The sequence below is a fragment of the Cuculus canorus genome, chromosome 10, assembly GCF_017976375.1.
Source record: "Cuculus canorus isolate bCucCan1 chromosome 10, bCucCan1.pri, whole genome shotgun sequence".
NCBI classification, from domain to species: Eukaryota; Metazoa; Chordata; class Aves; order Cuculiformes; family Cuculidae; genus Cuculus; species Cuculus canorus.
This window is the reverse complement of record NC_071410.1, coordinates 2,053,448-2,077,999: the sequence shown is the minus strand read 5'-3', so window position 1 is coordinate 2,077,999 and position 24,552 is coordinate 2,053,448. Positions and strand designations below refer to the sequence as shown.

At 45.5% G+C, this 24,552-nt stretch overlaps 2 protein-coding genes across 11 annotated transcripts in view; both read right to left on the bottom strand.

The window, feature by feature from the left end:
* Nucleotides 1–3,219: 3,219 nt before the first annotated feature.
* Nucleotides 3,220–8,936, bottom strand: LOC104054316 (TLR adapter interacting with SLC15A4 on the lysosome). 9 transcript variants are annotated; one of them, XM_054075590.1, is made up of 6 exons: nucleotides 8,461–8,935; nucleotides 7,165–7,632; nucleotides 6,732–6,835; nucleotides 5,898–5,993; nucleotides 5,204–5,432; nucleotides 3,220–4,878 (listed from the first exon to the last, which is right to left on the bottom strand). In XM_054075590.1, exon 6 carries the CDS (start codon nucleotides 4,829–4,831, stop codon nucleotides 3,908–3,910), a length of 924 nt encoding a protein of 307 aa, XP_053931565.1. In that variant the 5' UTR covers nucleotides 4,832–4,878; nucleotides 5,204–5,432; nucleotides 5,898–5,993; nucleotides 6,732–6,835; nucleotides 7,165–7,632; nucleotides 8,461–8,935; the 3' UTR covers nucleotides 3,220–3,907. The 9 variants fall into 9 exon arrangements, with proteins under 9 accessions (XP_053931565.1, XP_053931568.1, XP_053931561.1 ...); XM_054075593.1 differs by having other exon boundaries at nucleotides 5,204–5,258; nucleotides 6,732–7,632; nucleotides 8,461–8,936; XM_054075586.1 differs by having other exon boundaries at nucleotides 6,732–7,632.
* A 5,550-nt stretch (nucleotides 8,937–14,486) lies between these two features.
* The window catches only part of SH3BGRL (SH3 domain binding glutamate rich protein like), a 30,914-nt gene continuing 20,848 nt past the window's right edge, over nucleotides 14,487–24,552 (bottom strand). For both annotated transcript variants that reach the window (XM_054075728.1, XM_054075729.1), the window contains exons 2-4: nucleotides 22,380–22,565; nucleotides 19,211–19,295; nucleotides 14,487–15,068 (exon numbers count right to left, since the gene is read on the bottom strand). In XM_054075728.1, the coding sequence (XP_053931703.1) occupies nucleotides 15,040–15,068; nucleotides 19,211–19,295; nucleotides 22,380–22,565 (300 nt within the window). In that variant the 3' untranslated portion in view covers nucleotides 14,487–15,039. The remainder of the gene's footprint in view (nucleotides 15,069–19,210; nucleotides 19,296–22,379; nucleotides 22,566–24,552) is intronic.

Sequence of the window (24,552 nt, the reverse complement as noted above, 5' to 3'; positions counted from 1 at the left end):
GCAAAGCACAGCACCACGTGCATTAAACACGACTCTAAGTGTCTTGTAATAAAGTTGTAGTAGATCCAACATACACCGGAACAATATTTCTTCACCTAAGACAGAGGCATGAGCATGTCCTGTCTCCTGAAGGCTGTGTGTTTACTAGTGCTACGGATATTTTAATTCAGGGAATTCAACTCAGTGGGGAGTTTATTGGCTTGCTGAGCTCCATGCTTCTCCGTGGACACCTACACACCGGTTCCACGCACTGCAACATCACCTCCAGGGTAGGCTGGAGAAGCACCATTAGGAGATGTTTGCCTTCTCTGAAGTCATTTATCTGCTGAATGCAGCCTTTGTAGAGTAAACATAAGCAGGAGGCTACTCCCTAGTTTGGATTTGTTAAATAAAAACATTCATATATTCATAAATATTCATATATAATAAATGCAACCAAAAGCCATTTAATGCAATGACTCTGCCTGCGCTCAGCAACCCATGCCTTCCATTTAATAGCTGGATTCCAGCTGTGAGCAGGCAGCAAAGGGAAACAGAGCTGGGCCAGGCTCCTTTCCAAGCATTCAAACACCACCACTGCAAACAGCCATGTGCACCATTTTACAATACAACTTACACAATTCTTGCATATGCAGCATTAAAATTTTCATTTTCTGTTCCAGGAAACGTTTTTTTTTTCTGTAATCCAATATGCAGGAAAGAGGAAGAATGATCAGAATCTGTTGATTTAAAACGTCAAGCCAAGAGTCTTTGGAAATCAGTTTGCAGCAAGGTTCCCTGTTCTACTGAGTTCACAAATGTTATCCATTTGAAATGAGTAATATAGTTGATGGAGACGGAAAGTAAGAATGGGCATGAGTCTGGGTTCTCTCTCATGCTTTGTTAACTTTTGTTACATCTCAGTATGGTAATTAATTACTGAAACAGCAACTCTAAAGGGTTGAGCAATGGTCAGCACCTCTTACAATCTCGCACTGGAAAGTAAAAGTGCCCACTCACTGCAGATAGGCAACAAGACCAGAAAATAGCAACGCAGTGTATTGAGAAATCATATTATTGCACAAAACAAGAAATTTGAGGAGGATTGAGAATCTCTAAACAGTAAATCAGAGCTTACACATCAGCAATATTCTGTGCCTGCAACTCTGTCCCAAGGAACTCCAGGCATCTGCCGGGTCCCAGAGCTTGGGGAACCACCGTGGGGCTTCTCGCAGCCAAGTACGCGGGGACCAGAGAGCCCACGGGGAGTCCTGATACAAAAGCAAGCCTCGATGTAAAGTAAAGAACTTCATCATCGATGAATAAAGCTCCACATCCCCAGCAAAGAGAGAGCTTCCAGTCTCACGTAAACAGCAGAGAGAAATTAAAGCTCGCAGCCTTGTTGGGGTTAATTCAATTGCAGTGATGCCACCAAACGAGAGCCATCAGCCAGCATCGGCCAACGCGCCAGCACCGAAGACAGACAAAGCAAACCAAGATCCACAGCCACATATTTTAACTTTATATAACCAAAGCTATATTTAGGAAAGATGTTTCTACTCACCCTGAAGGAGAAGCAGCATTCATGAGACATGAAAAACCTCTGCCAGCCTCAATGCTTCTTCTGTGGCTGGTTTTAAAGACACAGCTCTTCTGGTCGCCCGCAGTCACCATCCACCAGGTGAGGGCCCTCAGCCCCTTGCTCCTTCAGCACTTCAGCAAACATCAGTAAACGAAGCCCCAGGAAAAGGGGCAAAATGCCAGATTGTTTCAAGAAATGACAATTTAACAGGATTGTAACGGCAGGGTCATACTTTTTCTCCCTGAAAGACAGCCCCAAACAAGCGTCCCAAGCCAAATAAAGCCCAGGTAGACACCGCGCACAGGAAAGCCCCAGCTCCTTTTGTGCAGGTTTCAGTAACGCAGCTCCAACACCACATTCCCTCTAGCTTGCTCCACTGCATCAGATGTTCCTCCAGCCTTTTTTGCCTTCCTAGAGCACAGGATAGAAGAAAAAGGAAGGCCTCCAGCATCTTGGGATTCATAGGTCAATACTAAACACATTTATTTCCACTTAGAGCCCACAGGCAGCCAGGAGGTGGCACACAGCAGAGTTCGTTAGCGGCTGGGCACTCATTTACCCAGTGGCTGCCCCACACCCAGGTGATTTATATTCCCAATTGATCAATAAGGCTATCACAAATAAATTAACTCAAAGGAGATGCAGGCAGGAATTAAGTGGTGAGGTACTTCTGGTAAAGGCAAAAAAAAAGTAAATTAGGCTAATTTAAATCAAATACCTAAATTTTGGAAACCTGTATGTAAAAACAAGCAAAATAGGAAATATAAAATCAGAATTGCAATTTTATATATAAATTAGTGGAGAGAAAGCAGGTTTACCATCTTTCTAGTTTTTAATCCACAGGATGTAAGAACATCAATTGATGGAAGCTGTTACTCCACACAACTGGGCATTGTTTTTGGGGGAAACAATCTTCTCTCCAAAGAGAGGTGGGCTGGGAGATTTATCTGCAAAATGGTTGTAAACCTGTGGAAATCCTGAACTAAAAGGTACTAAAGGAAACCACTGTGAGAGGTGGTGCTTTGGCCACCCATATCTCTCTTCCCACAAGAGCAGATTCTTCTCAGTCCTGTCAGTCACCAACCCAGAGCAATCTCTCTTTTTCATATAGCTATGGTTTGTTGGTAGACTCCAGATTTGGAATTCATAGAATGGTTTGGGTTGGAAGGGACCTTAAAGATCATCCAGTTCCAACCCCTGCAATGGCAAACTCAGAACTGCAGGTGTGCAGTCATGGGGCAGGTGAAGAGGTTTCCTTACAAGAAGAAAACTTCTGCAGACCAGGCAACAGTCTGACTCATTTATCATTTCACAATGGTGACAGAGTGATTCATTTCCAGTTGAAATACTTACAGAGAAGACCTAACAGAAGAGGAAGAAAGCTACGTAAAGTTATGCCTGTATCAAGATCTGCAATTAAATTTCCAAACACAGATGAAGAAAGCTTGCACTGCCTTTTCAGGAACATTACCATCATCTTAGCTTGCTGAGGCTGCAGGCGCTTCACTTCCAAGGAAACAAAGACAGAATCCATTTACTAAAAACACAAATGGAACATATAATAATAATATACTGCCAGGGAGCTGTGCAGATTTCAGAGAAGTAAGGATTTATTTAAAAGAAAAAAACCCGTTTTTTACAGAAAATTAAATGGCTTTACAATCTTGATCAACTCTTTCACCTAGATTTTCATTGTAGCATTTCACCTATGCAGTATGAACACACACCTGCAACAACATCAGCGTCCTGGTTCATGTTTCATGTCAATCCAGTTTCTGTGTATGGTAATATACACCAAACAATCCAGAGTCCACAACAACTCCATCTGCTGACAAGATCTGCAAACCAAAGAAATATTTCTTCCGACAGAGCGATCAAGCTTCGCAAGAGCAAAATCTGAACTTGAAAGTCCAAACCTTAGGCTTCAACTCTGTGGCCTAACCCAAAGTCCAGCAAAGACACCTTGACTCTTTCACCCGGTGGGTGGATCAGTCCCTTAGAGCAAAGTTTTACCAGCACACGTCTTGATTAATTTCTCTTGCAGGAGTGAGCCCGGTGGTACATGAGTACAATTAATCACACAGCCAGAGCCTTGGGAGGAGGACAGTATAAAAGATTATAAAAATATGGTTGACTAGCATTTCAGAGAGAAATTAATTTCCCATTCTGTATAAGAATAAAGAAAACAGTGACCTTTACATCCTCTGCTAAGAACGTATGGTGAAAGTGTTGAAATATTTATTTGGAAAAGTCTGTAGTGTGGAAATGTTTTTATTTCCCAACGTAATCTTCATGGTGAAATACTTGTATCCAAATGGTATTCTTCTCTTCAGCTGAGCAGATCAGTCATGATGTAAACCCCCTTGTGTCGCTCTTTTTCATGCATGCTGAGTTTGAGATTTGTAAGTTTGGGGTGCTAAATTCAGAGCTATTTCTATTGGTAGCGTTACGCAAACTAAACAAAGCTAAAGAGTGCAAGAGCACTTCCGTGGCTTTTGATGTTTCTATATTCTGCTCCCGGGATATCTGAAAGCTTATCTGATTCAGGCTATTCCTTATCAAACTGCACGTGAAGAGGTTTGTTACAGAACCACACCTGGTCAAGTTTTCTTCAAAAAACTGTTTGTAGAGCTCTGCCACTTTTGATTCCATGTACTTGTTGAGTGTGGAGTTTGAAAGAGGCTCCTCACGGAGTACAATGCTCTTCTCTCCAGCTTCATCTCCAGACAGGGACTCCATACTCAGCTTTTTGGGATGCTCACATAGAGGAGATTGACCTAGAGGAATATCTATGGACAGTAAAACAGGGCCGTCAGGAAGTTCATCACATACATGGTCCAAAACACAACCTGAATCACACGTATGGTCCCCCACGCGATCTCCTCCGATGTGTAAGTCAGGATAGTTTTGATAAATGCTGTTGCATGACCAGGATGTATACAAATCCATCTCTTTGGTATTTTGTTCTCTTTTGGGGATACATAAAGCCGGAGATATGGGTGCTTTAACAAGGCTTTTCTGATCTTCTACAGGTACCTCTTTTACAGATCTCCACTGAGGAACACTCCTGTGCTCCATTTTGCTACTTCTAGCAGAGGTCTCATCCTGCTTCTCACGTCCACCAGCAAAGCCTTTAATTTTTGGATCATCTACAAGTTTCTCTCTCCAGATTCCCTCTTTATCCTTCTTGGATGCATAAGATTTGTGAGGCTTATCTTGATGACAGCTTTCTTTATATACGAGTTGAGTTAAGATGCCTTCCGCCAACATGATGACAAGTGTGAGAAGCGGTCTGATCACCAGAGTTCCGTGTAGTCCTGTGAGTGGAGAAAAGACAAGCTGAGTACCTCAAATTCCTTTGGACAAAGAGGGATAATAATAAAAATAATAAACAAAGCATTTTTTTCATAAAGACCGATTTTCCTTTTTCTCTACACTATTTATTTTTAGTAGACAGTAAGCTGCATGCTTTTCTACAATTTTAACCACTATATCCTGTCAACAAAAGTAATTCTGAAGATGCAGGAAGGACATTAAGTGGGTTCTTCATCTGTAATACCATCTGTATCTCTTCTGCATCGTGCCTGGTTGAGGCAAGCCGTACTTATGAACAATAAAACCCAGCAGAATTACTTTACTCACCTAGATCATTACCATCAGCTGCAAATCAACTCTTTCCATCGAAAGACAGCAATTTCTAAAGAAGTAAAGAGGTGGCGTAGGAAGGAAGTCAAGATCGAATTCAGATGTAAGGGTTGATTCTGAATTGGCCTGAGCCCTCCTGTGAGGTGCCAAGGAGCTTCAAAAGATGCTGATAATTATTCAGGATTGCATCCAAAATGCAGGTCACCATACAAATGCTTTTAGAGTCCTTAATGATAATTTTAAAAGATACAAAGTTAATGTCTTCCCCATTAGTGATGAGTAGTACGTTTGTGTATCTATAGGCTCCACAGTTTTATCAAATGCACATAAATAATTAAAAGCCATCCAATATGTCTTGAAACAACCTACTGTGTTTAATGATCCCTTATCATCCCTTTTCAATGCATGTACTGTTAAAATCAAGGGGGATCCTTATGTTTAGATCCAAGTCTGACCTAAACTCCCTGAGCAAAAGATCACCACCACTCCTCTTACAGAGGAATAGGAAAGAGGAACACGAGAAAATCCCTCTGTTCTTCAAGTACCTTCACACACCTCTGGTGTGCGCATGGTTTGAAATAGAGGGGACAGGCAAGGGATGAGGTGGTTCAACTGAAGAGTACATAGTAAAGCTCCCAAAGCCCATGCCATCCTGGTGTGCTGTTTAAAATACACCAAAAACTCTACTTACATCAATTAAGGCTCAGTACTTTTCCCAGTGCTGGCAGTTCACATCAACAGTAATGCCGTGCCAGTCAGCCGGCAGCTCTCCACACAAATGAAACTTCTGCAAATTTAATATGATATTTGATACATAACAGGAAAGATACTCCTCACTCTGTTGCTTCTATCAGCAACCAACCCGTACACTCTGGCTTACTTGTTCTGCAATGAAACGTGATCCACTGGGTCACTGGTTTTAATCCCAGTAGTCCTTACAGGAAGCTGTTCTAAACTCCAGTTACTGGAGGGATGGAAATTTTCAACTTCCCTCCTAAATTTATGCATTGCTACAGTACAACCATTTGCTCTTGTACTTTTCACGATTCTTTTTTTAGCTTAAATTGCGCTGTTCCCCCTCTGAACTGGAATTGTGATACACCTACAAGTGAGACCAGAGCAGAGGAGAAGGGCAGCACACCAGGCTTTCTCCTGGTTACACCAGTGTGACTGCAGAATCCTTTACAGAACAGAGGACAACATTGTCTTAAGCACTTCAGGGACTTAGGAAACCAAGTGTCATTTTTGAAAGAAGCAGGAGTACTCGGCAATCTAAATCTTGCTGAACATCAATGGGAGTTGGCATGCTGCGTGGCTCAGCAGCTTCCAAAACCAGGACACAGGCACCCACACCCTTCCATGGTAAAAAAAAGTTGCTGTATTGCTTTCAAAATGCTCACAGTGATAATGTAAAGCTAAAATATGGTAATCTTACCAAAATCACTCTCTTTTAACTCAAGGAAACGGTGCCTGCATCCTGGGACAAAGCATAAGGAAAAGAAAGGCACAAAAAGCTCAAACTTACCAGCCCCAGTAAGGTAAGACAGGTGGATAATCACGCAGTCCAGAGCTCTCCGATTACAGCTGCTGTCACAGAATAGATTCTTACATACTCTATCTTACTACTGTCTGTGTGGAAAAAAAATGACATACACATGATTTAGTTCCCCATTTTTTTCTTCCCTTTTAAAACAGAAGTGATGCTACTGGAAAAGTGCACGAGTTTTTAATATCAATGGGCAGCAGATCTAGAAGAGGATGTTAAATACATGAATTGAGATGTTTCTGATGGAGGTGCGATGCTGCAGAGCTCCTAACTGCTGTAACACGGCATTTAGAGACAACAAAGGCCACTGAAGGGTCAGAGCTCCTGTACGTCACCAGGCTGTTCAAAACTGAAACCAAATTCCACCAAACACATCCATCTAGGGAAGTTCAGCCTTCTTCCTATCACCCACCTGACTTAGGGAGTTGGTGTTATTTACACCATTTCCCCTTTTGAAACAAACAGCTACATTTGTCTTCTTGTGACTTTCTGGTGGGGAAGAAGGTGACACCCCCGTCTCAACAGATTTTGAAGAAATACCATCTGTCCATAAAGTGCAAACATGTGAAGCTGCCTCTGCAAGCAGCAGTCAGACAGCTGCGGATGGTTTTGTCCACTGATCGGAGCCACAGAAATTTCCTCGTCTCCACGGCTCGGCAGAGGTGCCGCATGGTGGGTTTAGAGTTGCCCTTCCCACGCAGATGGAGATGAGCGCCTTCGCTGAGCCACACCACTGCGCAGCACCAGGTCCAGTCCATCGACAGTTTGAGGAGTTCTCCATTGATGCCTTTCCTAAATCCCCTTTTCCTCAGAAGATTAAGTATCAGAAGCTGAATCTCATCCAAATACTAGACAGAAGCCGTTAAATAGACGCTGCTTACTGTAACGACAGGAGACGCAAATGTAAAACAAAACGAGAGTGTAAAGATAACTTTACAGCAACATATTGATTGCAACCCACCATCCAATGTGTTTGACAATAAAACAATGACACGCCTCAGAAATTAATTCAGTTTTGGGCTCCTCACTGCAGGAAAGACATTGCAGGGCTGGAGAACATTCAGAGAAGGGGAACAGAGCCAGGGAAGGGTCTGGAGCGCGGGGGTTCTGGGAGCGGCTGAGGGACCTGAGGCTGTTTGGTCTGGAGAAGAGGAGGCTGAGGGGAGACCTCATCGCTCTCTGCGGCTCCTGAAAGGAGGTTGTAGTGAGGTGGATGCTGGACTTTTTTCCCCACGTAGCAAGGGATAAGATGACAGGAAATGGCCTCAAGTTGTGCCAGTGGAGGTTTAGATTGGATATTAGGAAAAAATTCATTACTGAAAGAGAGATGAAGCCCTGGCAGAGGCTGCCCATCCTGGAGAGTCTCCACCCCTGGAGGGGTTAAACAGCTGTGCAGCCATGGCACTTTGGAACATGGTTTAGGTAAGCACAGCGAGGTTGGGCTGGACAAAGTTAGAAGTCTTTCCCAACCTTAATCATTCTATGATTACTATTCCATGATTTCTAACAGAAGGACTGAAGTAACTCTGACCATACAGGTCCAGTAGAGTCTCTTTAAATTATTCCTCTTCCCTCCTTATAACCTGTATAGCACAAGAGACTTCAGCTGTTATTGAAGCAGCATGAAGACTATTTTTATTCTCATTGAATTTATAGAAAACTCATTTCATATTTAAATGCTGTTCCAAATTACTTTGTTTTTAATTACCTCACGTGACTGATTTCTGCTGCGGCAGATGTGGTTGGGACTCCAAGCGAGTATTCTGCCCCTAGACTGGGAGGGGAGCAAACCTCACAGGAAATAGGGTGGTTTACATTCCATGTACTTTTAAACCTTGTTTCCTTCACCGGGCTGATAATGAGTGCCAGCTGCAGGCAGATCCTGCGGGCAGCAGCTACAACCAAACACAGAACAGAGAGAGGGAGCAAAGAAGTTAGCTGATAAACACTGAGCCATTAAAACCAGGTCACCTTTCATTTCCATTGTACTCAAGTGTCAAATGCATCAATATTCAGGGAAATTAACAACTTTCTATCATGGTGATGTTACTCAAAAAAACACCCCATATTTACAAAAATCAGATCAGAAGAAGACAAAACCAAAGTTATTCCAGAAGCTGCCAACAGACAGCTGCCAGGCAAGTGTTTCTGAAACCACAGGCTAAACTTAAAGCAGAACGTATAAAGAAAAAATAATTGAGTGTATCATTCATATATGGGAAAAAATTAACAATACAGCATTGTTTACTACAGGAACTACAGCAGCATGTGAACAAAGTCACTTATTTCACCCCAAACTGTGTTTTACTTGCATATAAACATGAAACTGCAGTTGACCAAATTAACTGTTTTTTTTTCAGGTGCAGCTGTTCCATCCTTTGATTTCCATCTACACCGGATGAACCCTTTGATACAACAACCCCTTCTTGCAGAGCAGCTCCCACTACCCCCACCACTGCCCTCCCAGAGGCCACAGAGATGGCCCGAGGGCTGCAGCACCTCCTGCACCAGCACAGGGTGGGAGAGTTGGGGGTGTTCAGCCTGGAGAAGGCTGTGGGGAGACCTCAGAGCAGCTTCCAGTGCTGAAAGGGGCTGCAGGAAAGCTGGGGAGGGGCTCTGGATCAGGGAGTGCAGGGATGGGATGAGGGGAATGGCTTGAAAATCCATCACGATGAATGTGACGCCCCATCCCCACGCTGCCCACAGCAGTGGTGGCAGCCAATGGAAAAAGGAGAGGCGGGGTCGCATTATATAGAGCAGCAGCGCTTGTGGGCGGGGCCTGGCGGTGACTGACAGACGACTCGGCCAATGCGAAACGGGGGGCGGGGTCGCCTGGCGCGGGGCGGTGCTGCCTGTGGGCGGGGCCTGACGCTGACGGACAGGCCGTGTGGCCAATGGGAGAGAGGGGCGGGCTCTCTCGCTGACAGGCCATGTGACCAATGGGGCGGGGCCTCTCGTGACAGACAGGCCGTGCGGCCACTGAGGGGCGGTGCCATTGGGGTCGGTGGGCGCTCCGCCCTGCTCACAGTCGTGGTTGGAGGGTCATGATGGGTTCGATCAGCCTCAAATAACGCCCCCCCGAGGGCGCCTTCACCAGAGAGACCTGTGAGAAGGCCTCGCTGTGCGTAGAATCGCGGAGCGGTTTCAAAGCGCACCCAGTTACACCCCTGCCATGGGCAGGGACACCTCCCACTGGATCAGGGGCTCCAAGCCCCATCCAACCTGGCCTGGAACCCCTCCAGGGATGGGGCAGCCACCACTGCTCTGGGCACCCTGGGCCAGGGCCTCCCCACCCTCAGCGTGAAGAATTTCCTCCAAATGTCTAATCTACAACTTCCCCCTTCCCATTTACAGCCATTCCCCCTCATCCTATCCCTGCCCTCCCTGATCAAGCCCCTCCCCAGCTTTCCCGGAGCCCCTTTCAGCACTGGAAGCTGCTCTAAGGTCTCCCTGGAGCCTTCTCTTCTCCAGGATGAACAACCCCAACTCTCTCAGCCTGTCTTTGTACAGGAGGTGTCCCAGCCCTCAGATCATCTCTGTAGCCTACATCTACACCACCAGTACTTTGTTTGAACATCCCCTGCTTCTCCCAGTTTCCCAACACATTCTTGCACAGCAGGTCCCACTCTACCCAGAGAATATCCCAGAGGATACAGAGATGATCCAAGGGCTGGAGAGCTTCCCATACGAGGACAGGCTGAGAGAGTTGGGGTTGTTCAGAGGCTCCGAGGAGACCTTATAGTGACCTTCCAGTACCTGAAAGGGCTACAGGAAAACTGGGAGGGGACTCCTTACAAAGGCTTGGAGCGATAGGACTAGAGGCAATGGCTATGAACTGGAGAGGGGCAGATTTAGACCAAACATAATTCATAGGAATTTCTTCACTATGAGAGTGGTGAGGCCCTGGCACAGGTTGCCCGGGGAAGTTGTGGAGTTGCCACATCGCTGGAGGTGTTCAAGGCCAGGCTGGATGGGGCTTGGAGCCCCTGATCCAGCAGGAGGTGTCCCTGCCCATAGCAGGGGGGTTGGAACTGGATGATCTAAGGTCCCTTCCAACCCAAACTATTCTATCACTTCACGCCCTCGTATAAAGTCCCTCTCCAGGTGTCCCGTAGGCCCATACAGTGTGTTTCTATTTATATGTAACACAGTCTCTTATCAATAACTGTGCTGTTCCAGAGCCACTGATTTACTCACTCGCTGCATCTGTACCTCGAGTTAACCCACGCCTTTGTGCAGGGAGCCTGAGCCAACTGAAAAAAAAGAGGTCAACGAGAGACCAGCAGGCACCTATTCCCTGGTGTACACCTCGGATTTGTACTGCAAGGCGTTTCTGGTATTTGAAATAGGTGCAATGTAAGCTCATCATCAGGCCACATGGGATTTTCCACAGCATATGGATTAAGAACATTAAACAAGAAATGAATAAATTCCCACAGTAAATGGTAGAAAAGTTTATTATCACAGTGCACCTGAAACAGCAAGTTAAGTAAACATGAGAAGCACGCAAGCAGTTTGGTTTTTAAACAGATTTTTCGACACAATATGTATTGATGAATACATTAATGAGTAACAATTTGGGGTTTTAAGACTTTATAAACAAACAAGAAAACCAGAGGTTTTTGTGGGTTATACAGGTGAAGGTTATATATAGGGAAAGTAATGAATTCACTATAATTAAGAAATGACCTCAAAAGCCTTTTTCCCTGTCTTGCATTAGGGACCATGTTTTAAGACACTGAAGAAGGGCAAGTGAGAAACAAGCAACAAACACCAACAGAACAGACCTCAACAGAACTGGGGGTTCTGGTTGTGCTATAGTTGTTTAGGCAGATAAAAAGCTGATCCTATAAATGGCCAGCAAGCAGCCTTCGCACATGTAAAGAAAAGTTATTGTTTCCTTTGGAGCATGTGAACTGTCACCTGAAATTTGGGTAAATCCTCATGCATTTCAGGGGCAGAGAACACATCTGGAGCTCTGCTGGAGATCCTCAAGGTGGTGCAAAACTTTGGCATATAAAACTTAAAAGAACACACCTGCTGGATCTACCAGGCCAATGGGGATGCAGGAAGTGAACAGTTTTAGTTTAAAAATTGATCCTACACCGCCCTCTGGCAACATGCTTTAAAGAACACAGTTCCCCTGCTGTCAGCAGTGCACAGCTCATTAATTACGCATTGCAAAAAGAGCAACCAGGACTACTGGGCAAAGCTCCACCACCACAGGTGGAGCTGCTCTGCCTTCTCCCCCTTCCCCATGGAACTGCCCAGGGGAGAGAGCAGGAAAGACGGTTAATTGGGAAGTATAGTCAGCACTCTCCTAAACCCCCAAACCTCCCAAGACACATTCCGTGTAGGTGTTTCCTAAGTAATTAAAACCCACTGGTTTTACCAGGTGAGAGATCCAACCCAACACAGTCCACACACAGCAGCAGCAGGTGTGTTCTCTTCACGTTGCTGTACAGATCTTTGTAAAACACAGCAGCATTTTCATCTGGAAACTTCATACCATGAACAAAGCATGCAAACAAGTCCGTTGTGTGGGAAGCAATCTAAACCAACTTTATTGGAATGATACAGGAATGGTTAATGTACAAGATTAGTCCTCAATGCCTGCCTAGGAAAAAAATAAAGAACAGATTCAGCTCTTGTGCCCATCATGAACCTAATATGGGTATGGGAAACAGAAAAGCACATTGGCCACACACCCCTAACCCTCCTCCTAACGGCATGCAAAGTACCTGAATCCAAACGAATGCAAGTGTTCCACGCAGTCCCACAACAAAGAAATACGTCTGGAATTTTTCAGTTTGTGTTGGTGCCTTGTCCCCTGGACAAAGAAGTGATTCAGTCTGTCCCAACTGAGCCCCCTTAGGAATGTTGATATTGTGTGAACGCTAACATATGGCGAGGGTTGGGGACCAGGGGAGGGAAGTGACTTTGCTTTCTTCAACTTAGCAATTTTCTTGACCATCATAAACAGAGATTGACCTAATTTCAGTGCATTTTGGGTCACTGAACTGACAGAATTTGGCAGCGACTTTCAATTACAGCTTCCTCAAACTAATGACTGTAATTCACAAAACTTGCACCGTACTTTCCTTACACAGGAAGCAGTAAATTGGCAAGAGTATAGTGACTCGAGTGTCAAATTCCACTTTCTTCACAAGAGTTCGCTTAGCTCGCACACGTACTTTCTCAAAAACCTGGCCACCAGTTCAGACACAGCAAAAGATCATACTGATATTAAGAAAGAAAAATCACCTGGGTTCAGGAAGAGACGATTATAGCAAACAACAGAAATCTGACACCAGGGTTAAATCGCAACCTAACTTCCAACCCCCCAAGACCTTACAAATAGATGTCACCCAAGTGCAGTAATTACTCATAAAGCTTGTTAATGCAAAACCACAAATGTGTGTGTAAATCTTGCAGCTAAGGCAGCATTAATCTGTCCCCACACCTTTTGATACTGTGCCTGCTTTTCTAGGTATGAGGTTCAAACTGGCTCCCAAGCTCCAAAATCAGAGAAGGTAAGATAGAAATTAAATGCCACTTTAACTAATGTGGCTCCACACTAGATCCTGCTCTCGGATTCCTGTGGGAGCTCACCACGAGCTCTCTGGAGGCAGAGCTCCTCCAACCAAAGTAGCAGCTGCATCTCACTTTGAGCAGAGACTGACAAAATCACAGGACAAGCACCCCAAAGAAATGTTGGCGAGGGAAGTATTTACTGCACTTTAGAACATCTTTATAACCCCAAGTTTTTACTTTTACTCTCTTCCTAATTTCAGACTTCAGAACTATGAACTGTGAAACTTTGTTTCAGAGAGGATTTAAACAACACTGCAGCTGCAGTACAGCATCGGTGTAAAATAATGGCATGGCGATGATACGGCGCAGCCTCTGGCCGGCCTGCCCTGCCTGTTCCTCTGCCTCCAGAGAGCAAAGAAACCACACTGTGCGTGTGCAGAGCCGCTGGGCTGAGCCTCTAACTACAGCAAGGACTGATTAGCATTCTGCCTTTTCGTGCTTTTGGGGAGTAAGTCCATTATGTGGTGTAAAATGCATTTTCAATTCCCCATACGCTTTTTAAACCTTTCTTATCCTTCAGGGCACTTGTAATTATTTGTATTTTTGCAGAGTACGGCCAAGAAATACAGACTCTTTCATGAGCACTGGGAGAACAGACAGGTTAATATTGCACATGGTGAATTCCCCAACACAAGACACTTCAATTTGCAATTCCTGCAATAGCTTCGTGATATGGCAATAACGATGGGAAAAAAGGTTTTAAACCGTAAAAAAAAAAAGTCTTGCTTAATTACAATGGCTCTTGCTATTCCAACATTTATTTCTTCACTTTAAAAAATAGGATATGACTCTAACAACTATGTGAACATGCAGCAAAATGCCTAATGCTAAAAGCAGAGTGAACTGGTTATTTTCGTAGAGAAATACATTAAAGGCTTTTACCCTTACAGAGGTAAGGAAAGGCCATTGCTGGCTGGTTTGGCTTCTTTGCAATGTTGCCTGGGACTAAGCGTGTACTTCACTGAGGTGCCCTGGATGCTGCACACGGGCGTGTAACCAATTGTGCTTAGGCAGCTGTGTCTGGACTTGCCAGTGGAAAGGCTGTTCAATGCCCAAAATCCCTGTTTCTTTGCCCAAAGAGCCCACACGGATGACTTCAAGGTGGTTTGTTTTTAGCATCTGTACAGTGTGACAATACAAATCTTAAATACCCACTCTACAAATGTAACTCCCAAAGTGACTACAATGGCTGCACTACACGATACCACCTACAATTCCACCTGAAACCAGGAAAGACACTGAAAAAGCACTGTGTAATTCAGTAATGTTTTTGAAGCAACTCAGGCACTGCAGTTAGTATCTGACATGGGTGTGGGTGCTGTTGCTTGTTTTCCGTATTTAACTAGTCAGATCTCTAGGTATAACCCCATCTGCATTATTAGTACTAAAATAGTTCCTCAGAGTTTACACAAAACAGACAGATTGCCAGGACAGTTTAAACTACGTGAAAATCATTCATGTCTAATTGTTTCAGCTTCCTATACTTCCAACTTTGTAACAATATGCTCAATGCTCTCTACCTTTATGTTCACATTTTCATCTCGTGGTCGAATTTGTATTGTGTACGGTAAATGCTGCAAGCACCAATCACATGTTAGGAATCACATCTGCACTTCTTGAAGCGGAGACAATTGTATTATTTTATAAAAAGCTGTGGAAATTCCCTTTACAGAACGGTTAAGGCAGTTGAAATTCACGCTTGCTGCTTTGCCAGTGCCTCGGCTTCCTGGAAAAGCAGAACAGAATTACACGTTAGTACTTTGGGAAGGTGACAGCTCACCACACCTGTGTGAGCGTGTTGCCATCACCAAACCTGCAGCAGGATGTGGTTAAGCAGTGAGCAGCACTGAACCCAGCTCAAGAAGAGACCCCGCTGCCCACAATGCTATAACAAACCGAGTCCGATAGGCTGCTGGCTCCAGCTCTGATTCTGAACTAGCCCAAGCAGAACTGGCAGGAAGAGCCCAACCTGTGCCCACGGCCAGTTTTGACCATAAAAGGTTAAAAAAAAGAAGATCAGCTATAATGAGTTACCCCTCATTTCACGTTAGGACACAGGAACTGTTTAGAGATCAAATATTATTTGAAGAAATATGGTTAAATGCTCAGCAGAAGACCCACAGGTGAGCTCCATCCTGGGGCTGGCAGCAGCTCCGTGCTGGCACAGGCGCTGCCAAGCAATCCCAGCTTCCCACCTCAGAAGGGAACTATGGTGAAGGTAACTGGAGTTGATTTTCTTAATTTGTTGAAGAAAAAGAGTTACAAGCACAGTCTCTCAGGGGAGAGGGAGGTTGTGTTGGACCTCGTACTTTTGTCTGAAGATTAATTTAATTACCTGTGAGCAGCAACACGGCCTACAAAAAGATGAACAGTGACAGTGCTCTCCCTGCAGCACTTCAGAGTGCATGGCACAGTTTCTTTTGAAGTTTGACATCTGCTAAACTCAACTTCTATGTAAGGGAGTTGTTTGCTTTGGTGACTGTAGGAATACTGAAGGTAGCAGACTCAACAACACAGAGTCGTAGAATCATGGAATGGTTTGGGTTGGAAGGGACTTTAAAGATCATGCAGTTCCACCCCCTGCCATGGGCAGGGACACCTCCCACTGAATCAGAGGCTCCATGCCCCACCCAGCCTGGCCTTGAACACCTCCAGGGATGGGGCGGCCACAGTTCTCTGTCAACCTGGGCCAAGGCCTCCCCACTCTCATGGTGAAGAATTTCTTCCTAATGTCTAATATAAATCTTCCCCCTTGTCCCATCACTCCATGCCCTTGTAAAAAGCCCCTCCCCAGCTTTCCTGTAGCCCTCTTCAGGTACTGGAAGGCTTCATCATTGCTAACAGGAGGCAGCGTGCTAAACGAATAAACAAGAGGAAGAAGGACTAAGTGGGGAGTTTCCAAGAAGCCTGTGAGACTGAGGAGTGCGGATGCAGGGGATGACCCCAGCCTTCAGGGCAGGAAGTATCACGTGTATCTCCGTTACAGAAGATGTGGTGGGTCGCTCTGGTTTTCCTGGCTACCTGCCCAAGTGCATCACACTGTGCTGTCTTTTAACTCGGGGGCATGGGAACAGCCCTGCTCAGACAGCTGGTGCAGGTCTGCACGATCCCGGACTGCGCTCTGCTCTGCTGGCCACACATCGTGGGTCAAAGAGTGGAGCCAGAACATCAATGTGCTGCCCTACTGCTCATGCAAGGGCATCCTATCAGTTCACAGCAGAAAAGGCAGGTGAAGGATGAAGGAAGGATTAAAAAGGACTACAAAGCCTGGAACAAACCAGGATGTTTGACATTCTCTAAGAGACAAGTGGTTCTTTGAGTGGTAACAAAGAGAAGGTGGTTCCCTTGGCTTTGTAACAACTCCGTAGCCACTGCAGAAGTGAAATCTGGCTATGGAGCTGCGGGGGAGTCGTGGAAAGTCCAGCAAAAAGTACTTCTGTTCAAAACCGGCAGCGGTGAGCTGGAGAGGTGTTCCCCTCACCTTCGGGAAAGGGGTACAAATAACACAGAGGATTTGCTAACCTGTTCTCTCGAAGGTCCAACTCCATTTGCTCGGGTGTGCTCCTGCACATTACCTGGCCCTGCTTTTCAGATGTGATACTATCCCTCTTCTACACTTTTCCTTATGTTTTCCTCAAGGCCTCTCACTAACCATGCTCTCAGTCCTCGATAATTAATCACAGCCTTTAACTCACAAAATCCTCTCCCTCCAATCACAGGATCACAGAGCCATCTAGGTTGGAAAATTCCTTTAAGATCATCAGGTCCAACCGCAAACCCAACACTACCACTAAACCCTGTCTCTAAGCATATCTACACAGCTTTTAAATACCTCCAAGGGTGGTGACTCCACCACTAGCCTGAACCCACTCAGACTGCTCGAAGCAGGGCTATTTTTAAGATAAACTGAATGCCAGCCTTTCTCGGGTTTTGATGGAACATTTGTATCTCAGTGCCCAAAGCCACCAGGGCTCCGTGCAGTTACTTGTGTTTCCCCTGCTCACTTCTGAGCCCTTTGGCAGTAACACTGGACCTTTGCGTTCAGAGTCAAACAACATTTCAACCTCTCATAATGACATTTAACAGGGGTTTGCTGTCAAGGTCCTCTTTTGCAACAGCACACGGGCTGATCCCAGACTCCTTTATTTTATGTAGCAACACAAGAAGATGCAATGACATTAATATAGTAACCCAAGCCACGTGCAGCTCTACTATAAAGACCAATTTCAGCATCTACAGATCTGTTTCTCCTTCTCAGCAGCAGGCAATCAGCTCCATTTGACATCAAGAAATTGTGGGACGGATATAATAGTCAGACCAGCACAGAATGCTTTGGGTACAAGGTCCCTTACGCAAAGGTTATCCTGATCAGCTCAAACGCACCTCCTCGTGCTTAGCAAGCTACATGAAAATGCAGCAGAGTACAAATGCGCTATATTTCTCCCTCTTGAATCTCACCTCTTCTTTAAAAGCCACCCCTTAGGACATAATCGGAGCAACTAATAGCAATACAGACTGCTTCTGCAATCTGGCAGGTTAAGTAAGCAGTGATATTCATTAATGTTATAGAGGCAGATGACGTGATTCACTATGGCAGCAGCAACTGCTCTCCGGTACATCTGCACTCCTCTTGGCCATGAGGGGAAATACACGGGCTTCCCTGTGCCCCATGGTCTCAGGGCTGCTCGCTCACTGCTTGGCTCCATCCTGCACACACTTATATGCAGCGCTGTGCAGAAGTTCCATGAAACTTAAAGATTACATGACTATCGTACCACATGCAGGCGGCCACCTGATGCCAGGGACGTGGGATGCTGGAGCACGGCTCATAGGTTTTGCTCTCTGCAGCTCTCAGTGCAAGGCAGTTCTTCCTCACTACATCACTCGCATCAGTGAACGTGTTTTTCACTACTGCTAGAAATGAGCTGGGCTCCAAAACTGCTTCAGTCTGACCCACAGATTGTAATGCTTAATCCTGACAGATTGTCATCCACCTTTAAAATTAGGTCTCTGAGCAATGTGCACAGCGTGACCTTCAACTCTCGCTGAATAAAGTTGAAAGGGAACGGTGTGTTTATCCATTGGAACAAGAAAGCTGGAAGTGACCTGGAGGATCCTGCTGCTGTCAAGTGAAATGTACAAAGCAGGCTTGTCCTATCCTATCAAAATCAAAAGGAGAATTCCAGCCCATTGCATCTGCAAGCGGCAATCCAGTTCGTAATTGGCAAAGGAAAACAAGGCTTCAGATAACAAGCTGGAGGAAACAATTACTCTGAAGCGAGACCACATTATTTCAAAAACAGCAACTTGGGTTTCAGGGTATTTTCTAGGACAAAAATCTCATCAAAACATCACATGAATTAAGTTCTTTCATTGAATTGAAATAATTGTTTGGGTTTGTGACAATTGCTTTCATCTAGATTTCTTGTGCATTCTGCAGTATGAAGATTAGTGACTTGTTCACTCAGCCCCAGAGTGTACAGTAAGAAAAACCCCAGTGTAAGACAATTTTCCTAGTGAAGAACTTCTTCCCAAAGCAGGAAAATCTCTTCCATTAACTGAAAAACGAGCAGTGGCTCTGCAGCAAGAGACCAAAAGAGCATCTGTACTGAGCAAAGAGTTTTTCTGATGGAAGGAGAGGGAGGAAGGTGCTTCCAGGGAACACAGTATCCACCACATAAACCAGCATGTAACAAGAACATGTTGCTGGGAGGTTCGGGCCTGAAAGACAGTCTTTGAAGACCAAGTGTCAGACAAGCAGGTAGATTGACTGGAGCAACCACGGAACAGGGAAAATACCCTACTATGAGCAGAGGAGAACAAGGTGTAAAACAGAGGTTGTTTACTGTGAGAAATATACACACTTGCCTTGGAACCAGGTGGCGCGGTCAAGCCTAAGAACGCGTATACCGCATTGTTCTCTCGAGCTTCAAAGAAAGCTTCGTAGTCCTTCAGGAAGGGAGTCGGGAGAAGGGAACAAAAGACAGAAGTACAGATGGTCAGAAACAATTACAGCTCCATTTGGTGTTACCCAGCCCGCACCGAGCAAACTGTTTCCTCTGGCCAAACCCAAAACGGTGAGCATCACATCAGGTATTCATCATTAGTGCTGATACCACAGAAATCCTACTGCCCAGAAAGTGGCAAGCTGGGAATTTCACTATCTGTGAGGTGCTTCTGCCTTTCCTAGAGGGAGAGCCTCTATAGCTAGGTAGTTGTCACCAGTCTGCTTGGAGGTCCCTCCTCCAGGAGCAGTCTGAGCCTGGGCCTTGTCCTCAGAGACAATGATGTCCCCAGCTGTCACTGCTAATTCCTGATTAGGGATGGCAACTGGGCAACCCTGGACATTAACTCTTAAACCTGTTAAGAGTTCATTTTAAACCTGCAAATGGAGGTTTAAATGGAGGTTTCCCATCATGTTTCCCATTAATGATGAGTCTATGCAAATGAAGGAAATGAGGTGGCACTGTTGGTTCTACTCATAGCACACTAGAGCCGCTCTGAACACACACACACACACACACACACAGTCACTTCTCAGGAAAATGAAGGCAAACCCAATGGAATAGTACAAGGAATACCAACACTTCCTTCTCCCTGTTTTATGTTTGAGGCAAAATGCAGTGCTCCATGCGGTACAAACAACACAACTTAGTTGTCTGCCAAGTTAGGGAAGAGTAGGCAAAAAGCCCACAGGTTTGTGCAAGTGAGAAGGTTTGTGCAAGTCCACCGTTGTCTGAGTTACCAGATACTTCCCTCCCTACGACCTCGACACTACACAAATCTGTCCTGTGACTTTCCTTCTCTCCCCTTTTAACTGAAGCAGCAGTGCCAGCTTCCTTCAGCTTTCCCAGGGAATGAGAGCTGCCATTAAGGGCACGCCGCTTTGCATGCTTGGCTGGTTGGTGGGCAAAAGCCTAAGAAACAGCAAATGCTGTTTGAAAACAGCTGTGTTCGGAGCAGGGGCAGCTCTCTGAAGAGGCTGTTGCAGCTGGAATAGAAGGGAGTACTGGAAAAGAGGAGCGGAAGAGCTGAGAGATCAAGGATGTCAATTACTGTACATGTAGCATTCGGGTGCTAGTTTGATAAAAACACATATGATTATGTTACATCCTCCCTGAAGCCCTTCTGTTGACAGCACTGGGGCTGCTCGATAACAAAGGGGGTGTTTATCTTGCTCGTGCATAGCCTGGCAGTCTGCTTCCTGGCATCTACCAGGAAAGGAATGCCTGTGACTAACGAGCAGGTTCATGCCAACTCGCACAGTGTCTGCAGTTACAGCCTTTCCTGCCACGCACAGGTCAATAAAAGTCAATTTGCCAGTTCAGCTACATCAGATGATACAAAAAGGGAAGTTCATGCTTGAGATGAACCAGATAAGGGCACACAGAGGTTCAAGTGCATGTAAGCAGAATTCACTTTTACCTTCCTGAAAGCTAAACTATAGTAACCTGAACCCAGCTACACAAATTGACCAAACTTCAGAGGTTCAAATTGACATCAACCAAAAACTGGGGGACAAAATATACCCAGAGCAAGAACGGTTCTGAAGCATCTACACCCCTCCCCCCAGAATCACTGCATTCAGAACTGCAGCTGGGGGTACATGAGAGGCATCTGTGATGAGCAGACATCCAAATCCAGGCACATACAGCTTTCTCTCTTCCTGTCCCACAACGCTGCATAGCGAAGTCCTGTTCTGCTGTGCTGCTACAGCAATGCAGCAGGAACTTGGCAACACTTCACTGATAAAGGAGAGCTGCACAGTGCTCTGCCTGCATCTCTAAAGCTCTGGTACAGCATCGGAGAAAGGTGATACCATTGCAGCTGGAGCTCCTACTGGTACAGAAATGTTTGCCTATGGTTTTGGTTTGTAAGAGAGGTAACTGAGCAGAGATTTTCAACAATTTGTGACTACCTCCTTCTCAGCTTTCAGCCACAGACAACTATTGATCATTACATTCGATGCTCCAAACCAACTTTTTCCCATGTCACAACCACAGTCAAAAATTTGAGAGCCTACTGGAACCTTAGCTCACAGGGAATATGGTTTCAAGCTCTGCTTTCACTATAAGTGAGAAACATTCCTGGCAAACTGAGAATAACTTCTTTCAGTAGCCACAAAATCGCATCACAAAGGTCCAAACCTGGCAGGTTCCAACTTACAGACTTTGCAGGTCAGGACCAGACTGCAAACAACGTAGAAACTAACTCCTGGAATCAGAGGAAGGCACACTGCAAGCTCTCTTCAGAAGATGTTCCGTTTTAACAATAAAATTAACAGTTAATCTAATAATCATTTGAGCATGGTCTGATGAGTAGAAGTGCTGCAGGGCAACTTACTTTGGATCAAGCATTAAAGCAATTTCAAGTAGGGGTTGTATTTGCAACTTGAGTTTTAATCCGTTTAAGGCAAGTGGACTGCAGTGACCTTCATTTGCCAGCAGTACTCCAAAACTGATCCCAGGAAGGACCAGAAAATTGATCTATGATTATGGCAGACATCACTTCGTACGGGCACTTATTTGAGAAGATGAGTGGACCACGGGGCGATCTGGGATCCACACATACTGGCAAACCCCATGCAGAGATCTCTGAATTTGCTACAGAACATAAGGTTGGGGCAACAGTGGCAGATTTCCGTCAAGTGTCAGTTCACGATTGTAGTGAACAGTGGAATTAAAGAACCCCGCAAACTTTGAGAGCCATAAGAGGGGAAAAAACTCACAGGGAAAACAGAACATATACACACTGCAAGGTGGTGGGAGGCTCAGTCCAGTAAGGAGCACAATGATCTCAGAATCGGGAGGGCCAAATTTTAATCTCCCCTCTATGGTGGAACTGGAATATTCGTGAATCAATTATTGTTACAAGCTCCAGAAGAGAGGAGAATGTCTAACACCTTCCACACCCTTCACAGCTTGCACACGTAGCCAGGTTCTTCCCTGCTGACCACAACAGTGATTCACAGCCTACGGCAGTGAGTAAGAGGACTGGGATGAGAGGAGATGGACACCTGGAGCCACCCCTTACCCCGAGGTACCGGCTGTCGTTAAAGAGCCGGGGCGGCAGGGGGTTCCCGCTTGCTGGCCGGCTGTCCTCAGGGACGTTCTCACGCATCCATTTCCGATTCTCCTCATTGGCAGCGATATCCTTTTCCTCAAATTCAATTTTGTTGGCTTCCAAGAAACCTAACACATCTTGTTGCTGCTTTTTAATCTGTCACAAAAGAGGGAGGGAGAAAAAGAAAGCAAAATCAGTCAAACCATTTTCTCTGCTGTTGTTTGTGCAATTCCAGAGTTCAATGGGGAAACAAAGGGATGCAAAACAGGTTGAAAATGGAGAACCATCCCCATCCTTGTCCATCTCAAGGAGAAGTCTCAGGGCTGACAGGACAGGCTGGATGAGATCCCACACCCAATGCAGCCCATCCTCCACGTACTCACACAGCACCGAAGTGAAAAGCAGGATCTCTGCGGCAAAGACTGTGCCACTTTTTTACAGGAAAGGTGGTTTTTATTACTGACATAGATGAATTATTGACTTCTCAATACCAAGATGGTTCTGCTTATGCTGTTTTTCCTCTGTGTGACTTTACCACTCTAAAGGAAATTATAACCATGTGCATCCTGGCAAACAATAGAAAATGACATTTAATGGGAAATTTGTTCTCTTCAAATTATTCCTTCACTAGAAAACCAGTCCAAGGCCTGGCTTTAACCTAATTAGCTCAGCACAACAAAAGCTGGGCTTCATACAGATGTTGCGCTGCTGCTAATTCAGGTCAGGCACCAGCGTCCCCGAGCAGCCTCTCCATATACGGCGAAGGGAAGCCAGGCGGCTGCCGGCGAGCCGCGCCGAGGTCAGGGCACCGCCAGCCCAGAGCCAAATATGGTGCCTGCGCTCCCGCATGCACAGCCCTGCACCCACGGGACACGGCTGGACCGGCAGCTGGAGGGAGGGTGGCAGGTTTCAGCGCAGGACAAGCGCTGCCCTGGAAGGAAGAGTAGCTCAGTGTCTCCAAAGCATCCATCGACTCATTTGTCAGCAGCTCCTTTGGAGCCATCGCTGCCGGCTGCGCGACAGTCCATGGTAGGGAATCAGTCCAGGTTAAATCAAACCTTGGGTGGGGTGGTTTGTTTTTTAAACACCCAGACAGAGAGATTCCCTTCTGCATCCAGCTCGGTGTTAGTGCAAAGGGACCAACCCTGCTTTCCCAACAGAGGAAAAAACATGCTCCCAACGCCAGGGGCAAAGCTGCCTGCCCAGGGCTGCCAGAGCCAGCCTAATTCCTCCTCGCCTGTCAGCAGAGGAGTGGGTGAACTCAATCAGCGAGTACCCTTGTACCCATAAATAGAGGAATATTACAAAACAGGAATATTGTGGGGCATTTGCTAATTTTCATCATGGCTGAATACGAATAAAAATGGACAAGTTAACTCCACCCCGAGGAAATAATCCATCCTACACGCTGTGTAGAAAAACATTCTTCAGCAGACTCGAATCTACTGGAAAGAGGTTTCTGCGCTTGCCTTTAGTAATGGGGGTCACAGCGGGAGGGAGCAGGCAGGGGAAGTTTTCCTCCATCGTGCCATTCAGCTCAAAGAAAAGGAAAAGTGAGCACTTCCTTCATGAATGATTCTGTAGGAGGAACTATGGGAAACGTTTCTGTAAGTGTAACCTCCTCTGCCAGTGAGCAGTACCTGAGGCAACAAACCAACTCAGAAATACAGGAACATTTTTTTCCCCAAATTAGTTACATTTATTTAAGGCTTTCACACCATTCGTAAATTACTGAGCCCATTTTCATTAGTCTCAGGTCCTTAACTTGTACCAGAATCTGCTGCTTAGTGAGAACACACTTTGAGACATCCCACAATTTTTAAGGGAAAACAAGAAAACTGAGTTTTTACCCAATTTGGTAAAAGATACCAGATTTTTACTATACACTCTGTCACCTAAAACAAGAGCTCTAAGTTTGAGGGTGATTAGCACTCTGCTCTCCCGAGAACTCTATTTTTTCAACCATTTTTACTATTCCCGGCCACACACACATCCTCACACTCCTCACAGCGTCTCAGCCGGGTCTCACAGCGCCGTCTCTTCCCTGGCAGGCTCTGCACATCCCAACCTTTCAGGCAGCACCCAGTCTGACGGGGCTGGACTGCCTCAGCCACCAAGATGCTTCTTCAAAGTGACGAAAACA

Coding starts and splice junctions, on each gene's coding strand:
- LOC104054316 (XM_054075592.1), bottom strand. CDS start 4,831: ATGTTGGCGGAAGGCATCTTAACTCAACTCGTATATAAAGAAAGCTGT.